The 16,418-nt window shown below is 49.9% G+C and overlaps 8 protein-coding genes across 8 annotated transcripts; 4 read left to right on the top strand and 4 right to left on the bottom strand.

Moving 5' to 3' along the window:
• Positions 1 to 400: 400 nt before the first annotated feature.
• Positions 401 to 1,368, top strand: BC939DRAFT_66497 (uncharacterized protein). Its single transcript, XM_051561817.1, has 2 exons — positions 401 to 843; positions 928 to 1,368. The coding sequence occupies exons 1-2, from the start codon at positions 564 to 566 to the stop codon at positions 1,269 to 1,271; spliced, it is 624 nt and encodes a 207-aa protein (XP_051406109.1). The 5' UTR covers positions 401 to 563; the 3' UTR covers positions 1,272 to 1,368.
• BC939DRAFT_66498 (uncharacterized protein) lies at positions 1,369 to 2,005 on the top strand. The gene is made up of 2 exons (XM_051561818.1): positions 1,369 to 1,659; positions 1,770 to 2,005. The coding sequence occupies exons 1-2, from the start codon at positions 1,465 to 1,467 to the stop codon at positions 1,962 to 1,964; spliced, it is 390 nt and encodes a 129-aa protein (XP_051406108.1). The 5' UTR covers positions 1,369 to 1,464; the 3' UTR covers positions 1,965 to 2,005.
• A 419-nt stretch (positions 2,006 to 2,424) lies between these two features.
• On the bottom strand, positions 2,425 to 3,779 carry BC939DRAFT_482363 (uncharacterized protein; the record flags this gene model as incomplete). Its single annotated transcript, XM_051559112.1, has 3 exons — positions 2,425 to 2,588; positions 2,670 to 2,762; positions 3,041 to 3,779. The coding sequence occupies 3 exons, from the start codon at positions 3,777 to 3,779 to the stop codon at positions 2,425 to 2,427; spliced, it is 996 nt and encodes a 331-aa protein (XP_051406107.1).
• Positions 3,780 to 4,485: 706 nt separating this feature from the next.
• Positions 4,486 to 6,453, bottom strand: BC939DRAFT_470627 (histidine phosphatase superfamily). The gene is made up of 5 exons (XM_051558135.1): positions 6,208 to 6,453; positions 6,034 to 6,086; positions 5,552 to 5,886; positions 4,850 to 5,463; positions 4,486 to 4,744 (listed from the first exon to the last, which is right to left on the bottom strand). The coding sequence occupies exons 1-5, from the start codon at positions 6,427 to 6,429 to the stop codon at positions 4,553 to 4,555; spliced, it is 1,416 nt and encodes a 471-aa protein (XP_051406106.1). The 5' UTR covers positions 6,430 to 6,453; the 3' UTR covers positions 4,486 to 4,552.
• Positions 6,454 to 6,671: 218 nt separating this feature from the next.
• BC939DRAFT_533880 (uncharacterized protein) lies at positions 6,672 to 8,633 on the bottom strand. The gene is made up of 2 exons (XM_051561719.1): positions 8,002 to 8,633; positions 6,672 to 7,889 (listed from the first exon to the last, which is right to left on the bottom strand). The coding sequence occupies exons 1-2, from the start codon at positions 8,345 to 8,347 to the stop codon at positions 6,724 to 6,726; spliced, it is 1,512 nt and encodes a 503-aa protein (XP_051406105.1). The 5' UTR covers positions 8,348 to 8,633; the 3' UTR covers positions 6,672 to 6,723.
• A 936-nt stretch (positions 8,634 to 9,569) lies between these two features.
• On the top strand, positions 9,570 to 11,492 carry BC939DRAFT_66396 (uncharacterized protein). The gene is made up of 4 exons (XM_051561816.1): positions 9,570 to 9,759; positions 9,860 to 9,991; positions 10,093 to 10,234; positions 10,334 to 11,492. The coding sequence occupies exons 1-4, from the start codon at positions 9,699 to 9,701 to the stop codon at positions 11,391 to 11,393; spliced, it is 1,395 nt and encodes a 464-aa protein (XP_051406104.1). The 5' UTR covers positions 9,570 to 9,698; the 3' UTR covers positions 11,394 to 11,492.
• Positions 11,493 to 12,165: 673 nt separating this feature from the next.
• BC939DRAFT_470621 (uncharacterized protein) lies at positions 12,166 to 13,044 on the top strand. Its single transcript, XM_051558134.1, has one exon. It carries the CDS (start codon positions 12,173 to 12,175, stop codon positions 12,968 to 12,970), a length of 798 nt encoding a protein of 265 aa, XP_051406103.1. The 5' UTR covers positions 12,166 to 12,172; the 3' UTR covers positions 12,971 to 13,044.
• Positions 13,045 to 13,191: 147 nt separating this feature from the next.
• On the bottom strand, positions 13,192 to 15,096 carry BC939DRAFT_66350 (uncharacterized protein). Its single transcript, XM_051561815.1, has 2 exons — positions 14,478 to 15,096; positions 13,192 to 14,377 (listed from the first exon to the last, which is right to left on the bottom strand). The coding sequence occupies exons 1-2, from the start codon at positions 14,854 to 14,856 to the stop codon at positions 13,398 to 13,400; spliced, it is 1,359 nt and encodes a 452-aa protein (XP_051406102.1). The 5' UTR covers positions 14,857 to 15,096; the 3' UTR covers positions 13,192 to 13,397.
• Between the last annotated feature and the right edge of the window lie 1,322 nt (positions 15,097 to 16,418).

Raw genomic sequence — 16,418 nt, 5'->3', positions numbered from 1 at the left:
CTGTTCGGACAACACACGTTACGTGGAGTGTGTGTGAAGGACAGATTAAAAGAAAGATGCGAGACTGGGTGGGTTTGCGTCCACAGAAGAGGTCGGTCGAGGGATGAAGACAACTGAGATGGGATGGAGGGGAGGGGGGGATGGAGGAGCGGAGGAGAGTGACGGGATGATGAAAGGGAGTAGAAAAAGAAGCGGATGGACTGGAACAGACTCACGTACAGGACAGTGCGGAGCATGTGGTTTCTGTGCACATGATTGAACGTATTTTTTTTATTTTTTTATTTATTGCTCAAAGAACAGATAGACAAATAAATAATAGTAAAGAGAGGTTGGACAGGCCTATTTTCTTTCATCTTTCAAGACAAAGAGAGAAAGGGAAAAGGAGAGTTCGGGATACTACTTTGAAAAGTTATTTACAATGGGGAGAACAAAAGGCATGTACGAAAAGATGCACATTTTGTTTAGAGGGATTATAACTATCCCTGGAGAGGCAGGTCATCCGCTGAGACCGAGGGTTTGTTGGCCATGGCTGTTCTCTGCTGGGAAGCAGTGGTGGGGTTCACATGGCTGGTCATTGGAGGGATCGCGTGTGCACCGACGACGTTTGCCTCGCCCACATAGGCATTGTCGTGTGCGCTGCTTGGGCCACCGTACTGGTGCTGCATTTGTTCAGCACCGGCACGGCGTTGGTCTTGATCGTGGTGGTGGTGGTGGTGCAGCGTGCCCGAGATCTTCTCCTTGATCTTTTCCGCAAAGCTGGGTCTGCGACCGGTGTTGGGGGCTGTGGTTGTGGAGGTGTACGTGGAGCTGTTCTGTTCGGTCATTATGAGAGAATTGAGAAAGGTGAGTAGAGAGAAGGGGGAGAGAACAGAGAGCAGAGAGTATGATGTAGCAGCGGTTTATATATGTTGCTTCATTATGCATTAGAGACTGCAGGTGCGGCAAAAGAAGAGACGATTCGACGCGTCTCAGTCGTGGTGCCTCCATTTGGCGGCGTAGACAGCAGTTCGTATGACCTCCGGTCAGGAAGGGATAGTTTACGCCTAAATGACAGCGTTGGGGTGATATCATCGAGCGCATCCTCAACACCCCTTTCCCCTGTGCTCTGTGCGCAAGGTAGACTATGGGCCCATTACACTGTATGCCCGTACGTGGTGTACGTGAGACTAATATTACATTCCGCCGCCGATTGTCGTAATCGAGTGGATAAGCACTCTATCCTGGATAAGCACCATCCCGACATTTCTTCTTTTTTCCCCTCTGGTGACTGAGTAATGATGACCCCTGTGAGCCCTAGACTGGTTTGTACTCTGAAGACTGGGCTTGAAATGGTGTTGGATATGACCCGCGCGCCTTCGGTAGTTACCCAAATGACCGGAGACGCGGTAATCCCCTTGACCGTAGGCAGAGAAAACGGTGGTAAGAGTGTGTAATACGTGCCTGCATTAACGAACTCCTACGAGCATGGCAATTGAGGAACAGACTTCCCAGCAGCTATATAACGGGCCCAATCCTCCACCATCTTTCGTTTTCTACATTCTTCATTCTCCATCTACAGCTCAAGCCCACTCTCCCTCTTCACACAACCCAGCCTCCACACAACCCAACCTCCACACTTCTTTTTCAAATATGTGCTCTACCATTGCCTGCGTTGCCTGGGTAAGTTACCACCGCCATATAGCTGCCTCCTGATAAGCCCATGTCCTCCCATCTCACTGATCTCTAACCCACTGCCCCTGAATTTCTTATTGGTCTCATATATCTCATAGGACGGTCTCGTCATCGTCGGACTCATCCTCCTCATCATCTGGATCCTGTCCCTCGTTAACGTAATCCACGTCGGCTCGACCGCCGGATTGAAGCACATCTTCATCGTCCTCGCCGTCGTCTTCATCATCGCGTGGATCTTCACCCGCTTCTGCTACGGACGTCGCCGTGGTGGCGGACGCCGCGCCATTGTCTAAGGAGAACCAACGCGATGCACCCTGTACAACCTACGAACTACGCGCCTTCTTAATATAACCAGGACCACCCTTCCAACGTGCTCTACATTCTAATCCTCCCACCTCTCCGATCCTTTAATGTAATTGTAATTATTATCTTGTCATCATATCCGCCCTTCACTCTGAATAAAAAATAAAAGTACGCCTTTACTGCCGCATCTTTATCATGCATGCATGCCTGCTTATTTAGCACGCGCAAATATCGATGTCATTCGTTCATCAAGGAAAAATGCATCAGGTTTCATGCGCATCATCCACAGTCATCCGCCTGCCAATTTAGACACAGGCACAGGCACAGGCACAGGCACAGCTCAACCATTCACCCGACCTTATATATAGCGTGCCTCATCGTGGTACCAAGCATCCTTAAATCCACCTTCCTTCCATTCACATTACCCACAACCCTCGTTCTCACTTCCACTCACACAATCATCAAAGTCAAGATGTGCACAGCAATAGAAATGGCTGCATATGACGGACTCGTAGTCGTAGGCGTGATTCTGGTAAGATCATACGAGCCATTTTGATATACAGTGCGTTGTCTGATGAGATCGTAACCTTCGTCCTCGCTCTTTTTCTTTTTTTCTTTTCTGTGCGCGATGAAAAAAAAAAAAAAAAAAAAAAAAAAAAAAAAAAAAAGCTAGTGGTATGGATCTTGGCACTGACTGGAGTAATCTACATCCATACCCGTGGACTCGAACACATCTTTGTGGCCCTTGCCGTCGTCTTCCTTATCGCCTGGGTCTGCGCCCGTTGCTGCTGTCCACATTACCGCCGTCGCAGGAATACTGCATCTGTTATTATCGTCTAATCTCACTCCTAACCGATGCTCTCAGGCCCATCTGGATTATTGGCAAATTACACACTATCGCTCTTTCAGTTCTGCACTCATAGATCTTGCTCTTTTTATTTTTGAGTAAAAAAAAAAATCTTGTAAAGCCCCTTTGGTTGTTGTCATCAAGCCATGCATGATCCTCTGTAAATCTTCGTAGTTTATACCAAATCCTTTTACACATCTCTTCACACAAAATTCATACCTCCCTCTCTTGAACCTGTACGCGGCACCGGCACCATTCCATACTCAACAATCCCGATACTGTCCTTCACCACAACGCGCTCAAGGCGTCTCATCATCCTTGTGACGGTGTCACCATCGCAAGACGCCCAGGAGGCCCCACCAGTCGCATCGATGACGATCCTCGCCGGGACGCCGTCCACGCGGAGCTTGACGACGTTCGAGAAATAGGTGTGGAAAACGTGCTTCAGGCCGGAAAACATTTTGGGAGCACTTAGTTCTTGAGCACCAGGCGTTATCTCCATTCTACAGCATGTCAGGTATTCCTTACCTCGCGCAGAGGATATTTCTGAGTACCTTGACTGCATGCCAGTCTCGATAATGACCGGGGAGTGATCGTTGAATGTTTGAAATGCCGTCCAACGAACCCCTCGAACGTCCAAGACCTCCAAGCGCGGGCACTGTTGAACGATCTCAAACATAAAATGCCGTGCGGGCGAATGATGGACCACCATTTCCTTGAGATACAAAAGCACCACGGCTCTCCAATGCCACGGAGACGTCTGGGACTCTGATTCTATGAGACCGATTTGACCCTTAGTCCTGATTCCCAGGATCTGTAGCCGCTCCAACCGAGGTGTGGCGCTGAGCCATCCGAAATTGAACCGATCAGCTGAATGACCTATCATCTCCAGTGCCTTTAAACGTGCAGGTAACTTGAGTCCCTGATCTTGAGCGAAAGGAAGCATGGGTATAATCATATTGAAGCCGTGTAGAGATGGTTGCTGCTGTCGATGCAGGCGATGTGCATTGCCGGACCGGTCTAGGTCCTCGATCGATAAGGTCTCCAAACTCTCACAGGAGGAGAAATCGATCATGATCATTGTCTGTGCAGAAACACCATCGAATGTAGACGGGTACAAAAAGAATGGCTTATCCTGTACAGCACGAAATGTAATCCGGAGCTCACACAACCACGGCAGATATATCGAGTGACCCAAATGGATTCGAGGATCCTGCTCAGGTACTGGTGTGATTGCCACAACAAGTTGTATGGAATCGGATCGCGAGGTCGTAGATGCAGAGGTTTCTTCTGAATCTGGAGAGAAAGTTGACGAGTAGGAGATGAAGGTTAAGGGAGTGGATCGTTGGTCTGCGGTTCTGTAAAGGTCCTGTTTAATGGAGATATCCTCCAAGTGTGGACCAAACGCTGTCGTGATCTCGTCCAGCAGTTTCTGTGCTACCCTCGCATGCTCCTGTACTGGTGACTCTTCAGGAGTCAATGGGAGGGTTTCGGCTCTTAGTGGAGGAACTGTCCAAGCTGCTGCGCTCATTATCGTGTCTGGTTGGATTTGTCCCATGTATGCAAAAATGTTGAGTGTTTAGAAACAAAAGAATAAAGGAAGCATTTTGCAACCTGAATTGATCCTGAATGGAAGTTAAAAAAAAAAAAAAAAGGCGCAACACCAAGAGAAGAAGCATCATTTTTCTTTATGTGGTTCCAAGGACCAAGCCTTTTTTATTGAAGCCCATCTCACTGCCTTTGGCACGCGGTCCTAACATCCTCGATAATGAACTGGTCCAGATACTCGACAAAGCTCTCCAGCGGGCACCACCCGAGATCACACCAGTTTGATTGCGTTTCCAGAATCGCGCGATTGTAGAGCACGCGGACATAGTACGCCCCACGAGGAGTTTTCCACAACTCGATAAGCAGGTTAGATGCCTATGCACACAAAGAACATCGAATAAAGCCATGCTTAGCAAGGCTGGCTCCGTATTTGATTTAATTGCCTTGCGTTCGGAACAGATGCCTTATTCCACGACTTACATAGGGAGGCCATCTCTGGTCTGTAGAATCAAGCATGCCAAGCAGCGGTGAGATAGTCGTATCATGCCCCGAATAAAAGCTGAACCGGACCTTCCCGTTTGCTTTGGCCGCCAACAAGTTTCGCTTGATCTCGCTCGTCAGCGGTCCGATGCCCAGCTTCAGGACATCAAAAACGCCATTGCCATCATGATACACCTCTGCGGTCTGGATACCAACATTCTTCAGGATTTTCTCGGCAGTTACCCTGGTAATACATTTGCTCGATCCTTGTCCATCATCCTGACACTGCAGAGGATAACCATGGCAGATCCTGGGCAAGACAGTATCCATATACCCTGACCAAGTCTTTTCTACTCCTAGGATGCTGACGAGTTCCTTGTTGAATTCGACATTATCCTCCCGGAGTCGCTTCAAAACCTCGGAGGATTTCTCAACATGCGAACGAAGCTGAGAAAGGTGCGGACAGGCGCCGCCGTTCATGGTGAGGTAGTCGATCTCGACCGGGAGGGTGTGAATCTGCAGGACGGGTGGTGATGCGGCGTTCTGGGAGTGACTCCGGACACCGTATAATCCTGTCATAAGGTGCTCCGCACTTTGTTTCGTGCGCCAAACGTCTAACGAAACAAAATAGGCCGTTTCAGTAGGTGCAGGAGCTTTCAGTAAATGTGGGTGGTTGCAAGACGCCATTGCTGACTTGTATACCTGTGCTACGGATGTGCACCGTCTCTGGATCAAAGGTCGCGGGCAAGAGTTTAAGCTCGTCCACATAGATCCGACGGAGCGCTGCGCCCAGCTTACGATGCTGCATGGCTCCCACGGGTGTGAGTTGTCCCGGGATGCAACTACCCTTCCACATATGCGTTGACGCAAAGGGCGATTCTGAGGGGATGGTAACGACCTGGTGGGCAACAACGTTGGCGTATTGGAACGGGGATTTCTCCGCCTGGTCTGCACTGACGGCTGTGAAGGAGTAGGCGCTCATGTTGGCGCATTCCCAGGTCAAGTCTAGGTCGTGAGGAAGCACTGCGACGGGTGTGCTATGTTTGCGGATAAGTAGAGGAGCATAGCCTTTTAAGATACGATGAACCCATTGCGATTTTGAGCTGGCTGTTATGCGGTCGATTGTGAAAGCAACGACTGGACACAGAGGTGCGCTGGTGCTGCTCCAGGGAAAAGACACCTACCGGTCGCCATGGCGAATAAACAGCTGCGAGTTCACGATCACCGCTCCCTTGACCTGATGAACAAAACCGATGTTCGCATGCATCGTTAGATTCGCTCATTCGTTCTTTTGTCTCATCGTCAATCGTTCTGTGCAACCTCGCCTCGAGCGAATCCTTTAGACGGCGGTTGCTTACCTTGGGAGCGGGGTATGTCTTGGGTGTTGGCCGCAGGGCCTGGCAATAGTTGTATTCGGGCCTGTTGGTGATGTCGCCCTCATCGATGTCTGCCTGGTCGAGGATATCGAGTGCAATTGGCTGCTGTGAGAGCGAGTTTGCCTTGTGCCGAGTGGCCGTCCAGAGCAGCCCCCCAGCACTGAGGATGATCATTACGATCTTGAGGCGTGGCTCGATGATCATTGCGGATAGAGTGGTGGGTGGGGAAAAAAAAAAAAAAAGAGTAGGGGTCTGAATCTTTATTAGGGGGAGGAGGGGGGAACGGTGCAGTGTGCGAAAGGCAGGACTAGTGTGGTGATGGCGGCGATAGGGGAACACTCGTGCATAGGTCCTGGAATTGAATCCTCGCTGGTCTCTCATCCTGAGTACCGTTGCCACCAGCCCGAGCATATTCGCCACCAAATTGAAGTGAGCTACAAACGAATGTGCTTTATTGTTATCGTTGCCAGCCCGTATCCTTCTAGACGCTAAACCGGCCTACGCTCTCTGCGAAAAGTCCAGCCCCATCCCACGGCATTCCCGGATCATCTGCTCGATCGCCAGTCGCTTCTGCTCGCGCTGCTTAGCTATATCATTCACCCTATCCAGTCCAAACCCTCCCTCTTCATCCACCTCCTCTTTCGACACGTTATCGTCACTGATATGAATATTATGACGACGGAATGCGTCGCTCAGCTCGTCGGTGCCCACATCGTTATCATCATCGTCAGGGAACCGCTGCTGGAAGAGTTCCTGCTGTCGTTGTTCGACCGTCGGCAGCCGCTGCTGCGGTTGTTGTTGCCGCTGCTGCTGACGCTGTTGGCGACTCGACCAGCTGCCATTGCTGCCGCGCGAGAAACCTGGACCCTGGTACTGTTTGCAGTGCTGGGTTTCCCTCAAGTGCTGCAGCGCGGCAGGCCCCTTACAGGATGAGGGGTTAATATTCCATTGCTGGGCCTCCTTGGCTGCAGCCGCACGGATGGACTCTGATAGCGTCGTCGACACACTACGGGCCCTGCCGTAACGAGGCTGAGAACTGCGTGGTCCAAGGGGATCGGAGCTATCGGTGACGACACAAAGTTGCGGTACACTCTGGTGCAGCTTCCTCGCGTTTTTCACGCCAAGGTAGGAGTTATGATTGTCGTAGGGGTCAGGCACGTCGCCGCCCATGCCGCCGTGAAGCGTTGGTGTAGATCCGATCCATTGATTAACTTGACCTCTGGACAGAGAACCTGACAAAGGCACTCCAGAAGCAGGGATACCAAAAGCCGTTGGAGCCACCGAGTTCAACCCCTGGTCATACTCCCACTCATCCGGGCCAAGGATTTTGCGCCTGTATCCGCCCAGCAACACGTAAAACATTTTTGAGCAGCGCTTGATGTCATTCACCAGGGCGATGCCCCATCCAAAGGAATAGGCCTGTTGGGGTGTGTGTTGCAGAATGGTTGCGTGCTGTGTCGCGAAGATGTGAGGACCGAGAATAGATGCCAGCATATCGGGCTTGACACGATTGAAACTGGATCGATTGAGAACCGCGAGCGAGAGATTCAAGAGCTCCATCAATAGGGCTCTATTCACGGCAGGGAAGTTGGGATGATTGAGAAGCGAAGTGACAGTGTTGATCTTGTTTACGCTCTGGGAACCAGAGGTTGGTGTGGACGAGCCTGTGAAGGTGAAGCACCCGTCAGGAAGGGGTTGAACACGGTTAGAGAAAAAAGACCCTTGCTCATGCATTCTTTCATTTTTGATTCGTTTTATCTTTTATGAAATACTTACCAGAGGTCAATTCATCCTGGATCTCCAAGGGTACGATTGCCTCTCGAAGGTTCTTGAGAACCGCCAACATCACTCCCGCTACCGTGTCGATTCTCATACACTTGAGCGAAAACAGATTCCTACGCTCTGGATCGGCCATCAAAGTGATCATTGCTGATACCACCGAAGGTGGGTACGGGTTTTTGAGGATGAACGGATGATTGAGTCCACGCTCCATGATCTCGTCCACACAGGAGACGATAATCCTGTAGACGAACTCGATGGGTAGCGAGCACTGGTTAAACTCTTGCTTGAGACTTTCCAACTCGCGGTTGGCCGCAAGTCGCCTGTTAACAAGTCGAAACATGTGGGTAGTCAGGATTTGAGTATGTATATGTGCAAAATACAGTTGCGTTGAAGACCTGTTTGATATAAAGGTATTTGTCGGCGTATTTGTGCTTAGTCGGTGGACGACAGGATATAAGAAAGTGAATGGAAGGAAAGATCCCAGATGGATAAAGGAATGATGATAATAGAGATAATGGTTGAAAAGGATCTGAGGGTGTCCGTTGCAGCTGTGTGCTATATATATCCCCGCCTCTGTTCTGTGCGATTGTCAAGATGACTACTGGAATACGGATAGCCCAGATCGCAACATTGGTCCTGCTGCCGATACGGACCGGCGCTGGCAGACATAGCAACACGCGCATGCCATCTACGGCTAATTAAAGGGCTCGGTAGAGCACCACTCTGCAGCGTATCTGTAAGCGATCTTTCCTTCGTCCTCCAAAGAAAGCGATTTGTTAATTGGCAACGGCTTTGCCGACCTGAAACCCCATCTGACACGTAGGGCTCTTTCCAGCTGCTGTTTTTCCCTGTCTTCTTTTGGAATCAGAGACCCTGTCCATGTTCGTCTGCGATGACTGTTGCCATGGGCGAAGGCGGTGGCTGGTAGACTACAATCCGGGTACAGGAAAAAAGAAAAGGTGTCTAGATTGAAGTCTGCAGTTACGAGCAGTCGATACCCCTATCAATGAGTGTGTGTTCGTCCTTTTGGGCAATTGGGCATACACCTCCCCCGCTCATCTGCTACGGGCGGCATTTTGTATTTCGATTTGTCCTAGAGAAGGAAGTCATCCCTCCGGACAATGTGTACCATCCACACAAACCACAGCCTTTATGTCGTCTCTTGTCTCGATCCCGACCATTGGATCCCCCTCCTCTCTTTCATTGCTATTACTTCTGCTCTAGAAAGAGCGTGAAAAGGAAGCACGAGAATGTACATTCCATGGTATGCCAAGGGAACAAAAAAAGGGGAACAAAAAAACAAGCTATTTCTGAGGATCCATATGGCCATCAGTCCCCATACACGTTGTCATGTCACCCATCTGTCCGCCGCGTTCCTTTTTGCTTTCTCACCTTCTCCATCATCACTACTAACTCCTCTCCCTCCTGCTTAACACTTCCCTGACATCTCTCTTCTCATACTTTTTTATCCAGAAACCTACTCTCCGTACGCCTACCAAATATACGCGTTCGCGCCTGCCTTCTCTGACGCTCTTCTTGCACATTACGTTTTTTCTCTTTGTGTCTCCCTCCTTCTACTTTTGTGTGCATTGAGAAGGAGTCCCATTAGTCTTTAGCCTGCCTGCACATACGTCTTCCTGGAGGCGTTTTTATTAGTGACACAGACAGATCGACGCGTGTGTGTCTTCACTATGAGGACAAATACCTTGAAATCTCTCTCTGGAGTCCTTGCTCTGGCTCTTATGAGCACAGGTATTGAATATCTCAAGAACTCACATTCACCTACAGTCGTCGCCAGCGGGTCTATTGATGGAAGGTGGTGTTTCTAATCCCTGCCGGTGATAAATTATAGCTACCTCGGCTGATAATGCACAATCGAATCTGGACGAGTGTAGGGTTCTGAAGGAAGCGTCTGATCTCTGTCCCTCGGCCCAGTACAAGTCAAACGTAAAGAACGTTCCAGACGTCAATAGTCGTATCCAAGGCGAGTGAACAAGATATCAGGTTTTTTTTTTGTACGCAGGGATTGGGGACTCCGAAGATGCTCGCTTGCTGATAAAAACTACCTGTATGAAATATGAACAGAGCATTTTGAAAATATTCCCTCAACGTTGGATGGACTTGACGTCCAATGTGGCCATGCCCTGCAGAAAGCACTTCGTCTGCTTGAATTTCCGAAATACAAGGGTCATTCTCCAGAAGCCTTACCTGTGTGCTGGTCGGTCAGGTACAGAGGGAATAGCAAGCCTTGTCGGCATGATTCTATCGAATATACATTGAACCGTGTCTCAACGCCATGCTCTTTCTTTCTGACATACCTTTGTAGGAACTCCGTGTCAAGGGCCTGCTATGATCCATTCAAGTACCTGTGTGCTACTTCAGATCACCATCGTGGGGATAGCGAAGCCGCTCTGCAAGCGGAGATTAGAGACAGTTTGTTTATGCCGCTGCTCAACTCTCGCTGGGCATCTTCGCCATATATTCAGGAGCCAGACTGTGTCTCTTTCCAGGACCGCGATCTAAAGTCTATGCCGGGTGACAATATTAAAGCGATTGACGACCTGGAGGACAGCAGCTTGAGCCAGGCCGAGGGTCGAGAAAAAGAGGATAATTGGTTAAAGGAGCAGAGTGTGGCGGAACTAAATGGAGATCAAGGTGGTCTGTTTGATTTCCTTACCGACAACGACTCTTTGCCTCAGGCGAAGGGATACCAACAGCAAATGGCTGAGGCAACCTTGAAGGCTAAGCATCTGAGTAGACGAGATAGAGTCAAACACCACCATCATCATCATCAGCACCAGCAGCGCCACCATCATCATGAACAGAAGCGCAGTACAGAGCAGATCTCTGGAGCCAAAGAGCCGCAACCACAGTCGGAGGATCACCACCCGCTCCAGGTGGCAGATGTTGTGCCGGGCCAAACTATTTATGCTGTCCATCAGGTCGAAGGAAGCACTGGCGGCGCTGGTGGCAATGAGCTCTTACACGAGTCCTTGAGTCATGCGGAGACCAATAAGGAGAATGGAGAGCAAGCTAAGGGACAGCAAAGAATTTTGATCCAGGGAGGGTCAGGCCCTGTTGACCCAGCCGGAGCTACTGGGTCACTAGGAAAAGCCAGCGCCGGCCAGTCTGACCCCAAGAACTTGACGGATGCCACTATCACCGAGAGTCAGGATGGAACTGGAAGTCCACACAAAGATCCTCTAATGTTGGCAGCCATCCCCATCTTGTTACTGATGGGTGCCATTGTCGGCTTCACCGTCTATCGCCGATTTTACGAGAATAGCCAAGGAGGCGACGTGCAAGATGAATATTCGAGCGACGGCTACCATCGACGAGGTAATGGAGTGGCGCGTCGCGCGATAAAACAGGATGAGCTTGAATGACCACGAATGCTGACCTGTTCCATCCGTTCTCCTATACAGATCTCCCGATCAGAAAAGGCTCTCCAATCCACTTTGATCGTACTTTCCTCAACACGATTCACTCTCCTCCTCCCACAGCAACATATCTTAACGATCCAGAGAACTCCAGTTGTAACGGGTCTCCCTCATCCATAGCTTCTGTCACCATGAAGCGCCCGTCACCATCCGCCGGATCTCTTGGGAAGATGCGTCGCCAAGAACTGAGTCGGAGTTATGATTTTGCTGCAGGGTTCAGGTCGATCAAGAACGCGCTCATACGAAGTAACAACAGCTCTCGCAACAGTGCTCTCGATCAAACGGGCTCGGTCTCCAACAATTCCTTACATGGCAAGAGTGCCGAGTATGCCTTTGGCACCGGCGGACATTCAATTACCAAGATTGGAAGCCATCCCGGATTGAACGCTCTGGAAAGACAGCAGCTCCAACAGCAATACAGCTCAGCGGCCAGCGGCTCTTCACGCTCTCGGTTCCCCGATATGAACAGTCTGACCATACCACAGGAGCGCTCGATTGTCTGGGGTCAGTACTCTGCCAATGATTATGGTGTTCATCAGGATGCAGCCTCGACTATAGCCTCAAATCTCGCCAGGAGGTCAACTTCGTCCAACTCTCTATCTCTGTTGAGCGGAGGAAAGTACAGCCACCATCATCAACAGTCCTCTGGCCACCGACCCGGCACTTCAACAGATAGTAATGGCGATTACCTATCGCCCGAGTCACCTTCCATGACCCGCGAAAAGATGATGCGGTGTCGCGATCTTTATGCTGAGAGCTACACATTCGGTTTGGAAGGCGATGAGACCCACTCTGGCACAGATCTTCTGTTTGACGCGCGCAACCACTTCCTTGACCTGGGCGTTGAAAAAATCCGCGACTCCGCGCTTCGGGATGAAGAAATGGACATGTATCTGAGCATGGAAAAGGAAGAGAGTCCCTTTGTCGTCGATGAATACAGTTTTATAAACTCGGCTCCATATGAGCCAAAGGTTCTTCAGCGCAGCGTCGTAGCCATAGAGGCGATCCAAAAGACTACGACCATAAACGAAAAGGAGCCACTCCCCGCGCGATGCAGACTGGAGCGCGAGAAGGATGGGAAGGAGGAGAGGGAGGAGTTTAACGAGAAAAAGGCAATGCAGGCTGTTGACGAGGCACTGACCGTAACAGCACCAGCTGTCGTTGAACCGGAGGAAACCCATGTTCTTGGAAGTGCATCCCCAGAGTGGACGGCCATGGATGACGGCAGTAGCCAGGGGCAGGCCGTTGAGTGGGTTGCGGCTACGGAAGCTGCTAACCAGCTTGAGGTAGCATTGCTTAATGTAAACGACAACATTAGTCTTGAAACTGCGGTGCCGATTTCAAGTGAGGCGGGAGCTGAACCGATGGAGTGGGAGGAAGATTCTGAAGCAGCGATTAAGGTCTCATCCTCAGCGGCCGCGTTGATCGCAGCACAACAGCAGAGTCAGAGCCAGGGTCAAGGTCAGAACCAGGGCAAGAAGAAGGGGAATAAATCTAAACCAAAGAAAGGCCACAAACACTGAGCACCAACGCGCTTGTTCATTTTGTTTCTGTCTCCCCCTTTCACGCCTACCGTATGGCTCCCACGATATACCCCTCTTTCCTGCCGCGCAGATACATCATCGACTGTGGTTTTGTTCATCTGCTAATGTAGTGATAATATATTCTATTGCGGTAACTGAGATGTATGCGAAATAAGCTCGTGAGTTTTTGTTTTTGTTTGTTTTTTTTTCGCCACGAGCACGGACTCATCGCTAGTCTCCAATCTGGCGCATAGCCCCAATTGACATGCTTTTGTTTTCTTGACGATTCTTTACAAGCCCAAAAGCAAAATGTTATCATGACAACGTCAACCTGTCACTTTGACCCGGTCCTCAAAAGGAATAATCACAATGCAAACTCAAGATTCTATTACACGAGGCACTTGGTGAATATCAGCAGGAGTGTCTTCTATGGCTCTGGAATGGACGCTGTTTGCGACTGTGGTGTTGGTGGTATACTTGTTCTATGTGTACGATCCTGTATCGTCACACGTCGTTGGACACCGCGCTGCACATCTAGTCCTTGCTCACTCAACTCCTTCCTCAGCAACTCGTTCGCAGCCTGTCGGGCCTCATCCTCCTCTTCCTCCTCATCGGCCTCAGCTTCCCAACGTGGCCTGCGCATCGATTTTCGGAACGTCTCTGCGATTAAATGTGCATCCCCTGCAGTTAGAAGCGGCCCTTTCGTCGTCCGCGAAAGTTGGTCGTCTCCACCATTTCCAGGCATTGCTGCTGCTGCTTCTCCGGTTGCCTGTACCTCTGCAGCGGATTCAGGAACGCGATAGGGGGTTGAAGAATTACGTGCCAGCAAGGGTAAGGGGTCAGTCGTAGACGAGGGCGCCTGTTGACTATGGTTGTAGCCAAGCATGCTTGGTGCGCCCTTGATCATCGGCTCTGCTGACCGCGCTGTATGAGAAGAACTGCGACCGGTAGTGCTGGCACTACCAAAAGTTGGTCCAACAAATGATCCTCCCCTCACAAAATCTGGCTTGCCCTCTTCGGATTTAAACATCGGGCTCCTGCTGAATTCGTCCGTTGGGGAACTGGGCTGGTCGTAAAGACTCTTGAAGTGAGTAGCGTCTCCCTTAAATCGCCTCCGAGTCCTGTACAGAAGACCGATAGCGATAATGGCGATCAGGAGCGTAACACATCCCGCGGAGATGAGTCCAATGACGAGCGGTGATAGCGAATTACTCTTCTGTCCGTTTGGTGCTGAAATCCCTGTTGGGTTACCGGCTGCGGTATCGGGCTTACTTGTGGTAGAATTGACGGCCGTTGTGGTAGTGGCAGTCGTAGTGGTCGTGGCGGTGCCCATGGTTGTAGTCGTTAGTGTTGATGTTGGTGTGGCAGTGATAGGAACCAGTGTCCCGTTTACCATTTGTTTAGTGCCTAAAGATTATTGGATTCCAAAAACAAGTCCTGTTAAGACCCAATATCCCGGTAAATGGGCCGTGCAAGCACGATTGGTATTGCAGCGAAATGCACCTACGAATCAGAAGGAACGAGCTCGAGTTCAGGGTCCGATGGGTCCCGTCGAGGGCATTCCCTACCCCTGTCATCAGCACATGGCATGAGCGGTTACTTGGCAGGTCCTCGGGAAAGAATTGAGAATCGAGTCTGGTCGCCATCATCCCTAGACTCAGATCCGCTTCGTCCTGAAGAAGGAACGTGCGGGTATCATTGCCCTCGTCAACAATGTAGATGTCGACCTTGTCGTATTGATCAAAGGGATACATCATCTTTGGATTCCAAATCACGGATTCGAGCGAGTCCTCGGCCCAGACCTCTCCTGCGGCAGGGGCACATATTGGGACATTGGAACAGGGATTGCCTGCATACCAATGAAAGAAAGAAGAAATGGTCAGCATTGATCCATGGACTGATTGAAATGGATCGACTGTTTGGCTGCGAGAGAATTTTCCGCGGATCCCTGTCCTCCTGAGCTTTTTTTTTTAGAGATTCCTTTGCTTTCATAATAACTCATATAATATTTCATAATGCAATAATGCACAGCTCTACTGTCGAGAGAACCTGCGTGCTGTAATCAGAAAAAGAAATTCAAGCTGGTGATATAATGTTATGTTCTGGTGCCATGTCTCCAGTTGTTGTCGTTATTATTATGTAGGTTTGCTGGTGCTGCTGGTGCTGTTGTTGATGTTGATGTTGCTCCATGCGAATGCGATAAAAATAGCGGGCTGGTCTCGTCATTGTTGATGTGATGCACAAAGCGGGTTTTCTTGCGTCGGGCACAAAACCAATGCTAATGCAAGCCCATAGTCTGCTTGCAGCTTGTTGTTGCCATGATACCTCTCCCGTTCATGCTTCCTGCTGTTTTGGATAAAAAGACAATCAATTGGCAATTGGCGTCATGCCAGAATCATAGTGGGTGATGATAGATAGACAGATTGATAGACAGATAGATAGATAGATAGTCGTGAAAATAAATCCGTGGAGATTAAAGGTGCTCTGATTCCTACCTCCCTGAGCCGCGGCCGGTTGAACAAAGAGTCGCAGGCAGAGAAAGAGACTGCAGAGCGCGGCGTAGCCAGGGCAGCCGCGGGCGATATACATTGGGCGGGATTTACTGTTGCAGCCTTTTTTCTTTTTGTTTCGCTTTGTTTGTTGTTACTGTTGTTGACAATTGTTGTTTGGAGTATGACAGGGGAGTGCTTTTTCGTGAGGCTGTCGTAAGTGCGCAGGAAGGTGGTGAGGGTAAGAAGGGTATAGTGGATAAGATGCTAGGTATGGTATAGTCGCAGGATAGTAAGTCGAGGTGTGGGGTTGAAGGTGTTAGATTGGAATGAGTGGAATCAGGAGAAGCAGGCTCGGGTGCATAGACATCACTCGGCTGTGGGGCGTGAGATCTGGTGCGCGTGAATGGAATGAATGAAAGGAACGGAGGAGTGGAGGAGTGGAGGAGTTAAAAAGAGTGAAGTAGAGCAGGGAGGGGTAGTGAGAAGAGTAGGGGAGGGATCCACTGGAGTGGTTCAAAGTGCGAAAAAGGTGGAAGAGACGTGATTGAGAGACGGAGAAGTGAAAATTGCAAGCGCAAGAGTGGACGCGAGGTGGAGTGGAGTAGAGTGAAGAGAAGAGAAGGGAGAGAAGTAAAGAAAACCAAGGTGAGCAGCGTGTAAGCAATTAGGTGTCATTGTCCAGGAACAAATATGTTGAGCGCCAACTAATATCATTCATTTCCTACTCATTAGACCATGTACAGGGTGTACATATGGAATCGCATTGATATGGTCTTGATGACATAGAGAGATATTAGTTACTATTGAACGGACTTACATCTGTGGGCTGTTTATGCTCATGTTCTGTATCTTGCCTGCTTGGTGTTGTCTCGCTCTGTGCCTGTTCCTTCAGAGAACAACGCCCGACCATAAACTCCGTTTCGCGCCTTCAATTAATGGTCTAATGGGAGGGGTCT

The sequence above is a fragment of the Gamsiella multidivaricata genome (genome assembly GCF_025024155.1).
Source record: "Gamsiella multidivaricata strain RSA 2152 chromosome Unknown BC939scaffold_146, whole genome shotgun sequence".
In the NCBI taxonomy this organism is placed as follows: Eukaryota; Fungi; Mortierellomycota; class Mortierellomycetes; order Mortierellales; family Mortierellaceae; genus Gamsiella; species Gamsiella multidivaricata.
This window is presented reverse-complemented; position numbering and strand designations above follow the sequence as displayed.